Below are 2562 nucleotides of genomic sequence, written 5' to 3' on the forward strand. Positions count from 1 at the left end.
GCCTGTGTCTGAAAGCTCAGCCTGCAGTTTGGCTTCCTCACGCAGCCGAGCGGAGATCTTTTCTACATCTTTGCTCTTATTGGTAAATCTCACTGCAGCACCTGTCAGGAGCAAAGGCCTCGTTAGTTCAATTGATATCAGGCTAACGTGGTCAATGTTTGCTGCAACATCTCTGAAAAAGTATCACCTTCTGTTCCTGCACTCATCATTGTGTCACTGCTGAGCAATTCAAGATATTTCATTTGGTCTTCTTGCCGGATTTACTAAGTAAAAATCAACCAAACATCTCCTTCTACTGATTAAGAATGCTCTAAACATGCTTCTGCAGAGGTTTCCACCCAATGACAAACAGGTCCTCCCATCATGAATGTTTATTTGTTCTATTTTGTCATGCAAAGCTGATTGATAGAGATATTATTGGAATGATTGCTCCCCTACTTCTAAACTATTCCAGTGCAATCAGAAAGGCTGTCTGAACCTGGAGCTGAAAGTACTGCTCTATGGTGATGCAGTGGTAAACCTGGTGACTGAATGCACTGGCCAAGAGCTGTGAACTGCAGACATTCATCAGCTGGCATGAAGCAATCTGGTTCAGATACCAAGCAGCTGGGTAGACTGGCTTACCCTACACTCAGTGCTATCATGTTTAGGTCATTACCAGGACTCACGTCAGTCCATGGGATGCAATTTCAGGTATTTGGTACAGGCAGTGAATGCCTGCAGCCCCAGTTCTAATCATCAGATCACAGCAACTATGCCTTGACTGTAAGAGGAAAGGAGAAGGATCAAAGCAAACACCTCTCACTCTCATCTTGGTGCTGACATCAACATTTTCGGCAACAAATTTCACTTCTGCTCCACCATCATTCTTGGTGATGTTCCTTATGATTAGGCTGTGAGTAGTTTGGGTTCTCTTGATGATGCAGGTCTCGCTTTCCTGTAAGACTTTACCACTGAGGTACCAAGTGCTGCAACACATTGTTGTAAGATCAGTAGTAAACATGGCATCCCCTCCAGGTACAGCTTCACCAGCTGTTAGGGGGGATTTCACAGCCAGGACTGGTTCTGAGGAAGAACAACATGGATGTCTTAATGCTCTTTAGATGCAAGTCTGGTATCTCATTTAGAGATGGAAGATTAAATCATAGGTACACTTCTACTTCTACCTTTGCATGAGTGCTGGAAGAAGCACTTCTATGCTTAAGATCTGTTACAGAAAGTTCTGCCTCTTGCACATGTGTGATATCAAAAGATAATAATATTCATGTCTCTGTCACAGAAACAGAACTTGTATCACTTTAGTGGTAGCTGGAGGTTGACAGGAGAACTAGTAATAAAGGAAAGCCTTTGGTGTGTTAATGCACTACTATCCTTAAAGTCAAAGGAAACATCTTTAGGGAACCAACACAGCTGCTCAGCACACACTGACCCATTTCCATTGGGGTTTCTGTGCTTACCAAGGTGCACGCTCCCTGGGAATTCCAGAGACGGGCTCTGTCCATGCGCATTGACTGCAGACACTCGGAACTGATCATCAGCCTCTTCAGACAGATTGCTCACCGTGAACTCTGGGACGGGGACATGAGACTCGTGGCACCTCACCCAGGTGAAGCCAGTTAGTTTCTTGCGTTCCACAATGTAGCCATCGATTGGAATGGGGCGGTGCATCTTCGGAGGGGACCATGCCAGCGTCACTGAGGTTTCTGTTTTATTTTTCACCACGGGGTCAGTTGGGGGCTGGGTGGGAGGTTTTCTGGGAGCTGAACAGAAAGAAATACAGAAATATTAGCATAAGGTCATGTAGGCTGGAAAAGACCTTCAAGATCAGCAGACTCAACTTTCAGCATGACCTACTGAGTCCCACCATTAACTACTGTGGTACCTGAGGACATACATAACAAGCTTATTCCTGCAGGTATTTGCATAGTGAATATATTCACCCTCTGGTTGCTTTGGAACATTTTAGAGGTTAAAATCCCATCAGACTTTTTCACTGTGTGCAGCCACTGATACAGGCAGGAGGCTGGGAATTACCTGATGGGCTCTAGTTACAGACTACTGACACAGTAAAGGATTGATTTCATTTCATTTTGGCCATCAAAAAGTTTGGAGTCTGGTTTAAGTCATCCATCTAGACTCCAATTATAATCATATGGAGAACAGCGCATTTAGGAGAACTCATCTCATCTCAATAAACCTGAATGAAATCACAGAATCATAGGATCACGGGAGGGCTTGGGTTGGAAGAAACCTTCAAGATCATCCAGTTCTAAACACCCTGCCATGGGCTGGCTGCCCACTAACCAGCTCAGGCTACCCATCACCCATCCAACCTCGCCTTCAACACCAAGGACAGGCACCCACAGCATCTCTGGGCAGCCTGAAATGGAAGCAATGAGCCACATGTTGAAGATACTCAAACATTCATGACTGTAGAGAGAGCCAAATACTCCATACATATTGCCTGCCTGGTCAGTGGTATTAAAATGCCAACAACAGACTCATCCAGCTCATTGAAAATGGTGTGAACAAGGCGTAAAGGATTCTTCCAGCAGCGAGTTA

The 2562-nt window shown here is 44.9% G+C and overlaps 1 protein-coding gene across 1 annotated transcript; it reads right to left on the reverse strand.

The window, feature by feature from the left end:
• Positions 1-752: 752 nt before the first annotated feature.
• Positions 753-2312, reverse strand: LOC146754394 (obscurin-like protein 1). The gene is made up of 3 exons (XM_085527561.1): positions 1458-2312; positions 799-1065; positions 753-763 (listed from the first exon to the last, which is right to left on the reverse strand). The coding sequence occupies exons 1-3, from the start codon at positions 1666-1668 to the stop codon at positions 753-755; spliced, it is 489 nt and encodes a 162-aa protein (XP_085383687.1). The 5' UTR covers positions 1669-2312.
• Positions 2313-2562: the final 250 nt, after the last annotated feature.

The sequence above is a fragment of the Coturnix japonica genome, chromosome W, assembly GCF_054131305.1.
Source record: "Coturnix japonica strain WE chromosome W, WE-NBRP24, whole genome shotgun sequence".
Lineage (NCBI taxonomy): Eukaryota > Metazoa > Chordata > Aves > Galliformes > Phasianidae > Coturnix > Coturnix japonica.

What these genes read in the sequence shown, in the direction of transcription:
- LOC146754394 (XM_085527561.1), bottom strand. Translation starts at nt 1,668, where the DNA reads ATGCACCGCCCCATTCCAATCGATGGCTACATTGTGGAACGCAAGAAA. An exon ending in CCCAGGGAGCGTGCACCTTG is followed by an intron (nt 1,066 to 1,457) that starts GTAAGCACAGAA and finishes GTTCTTCCTCAG; the next exon opens with AACCAGTCCTGGCTGTGAAA.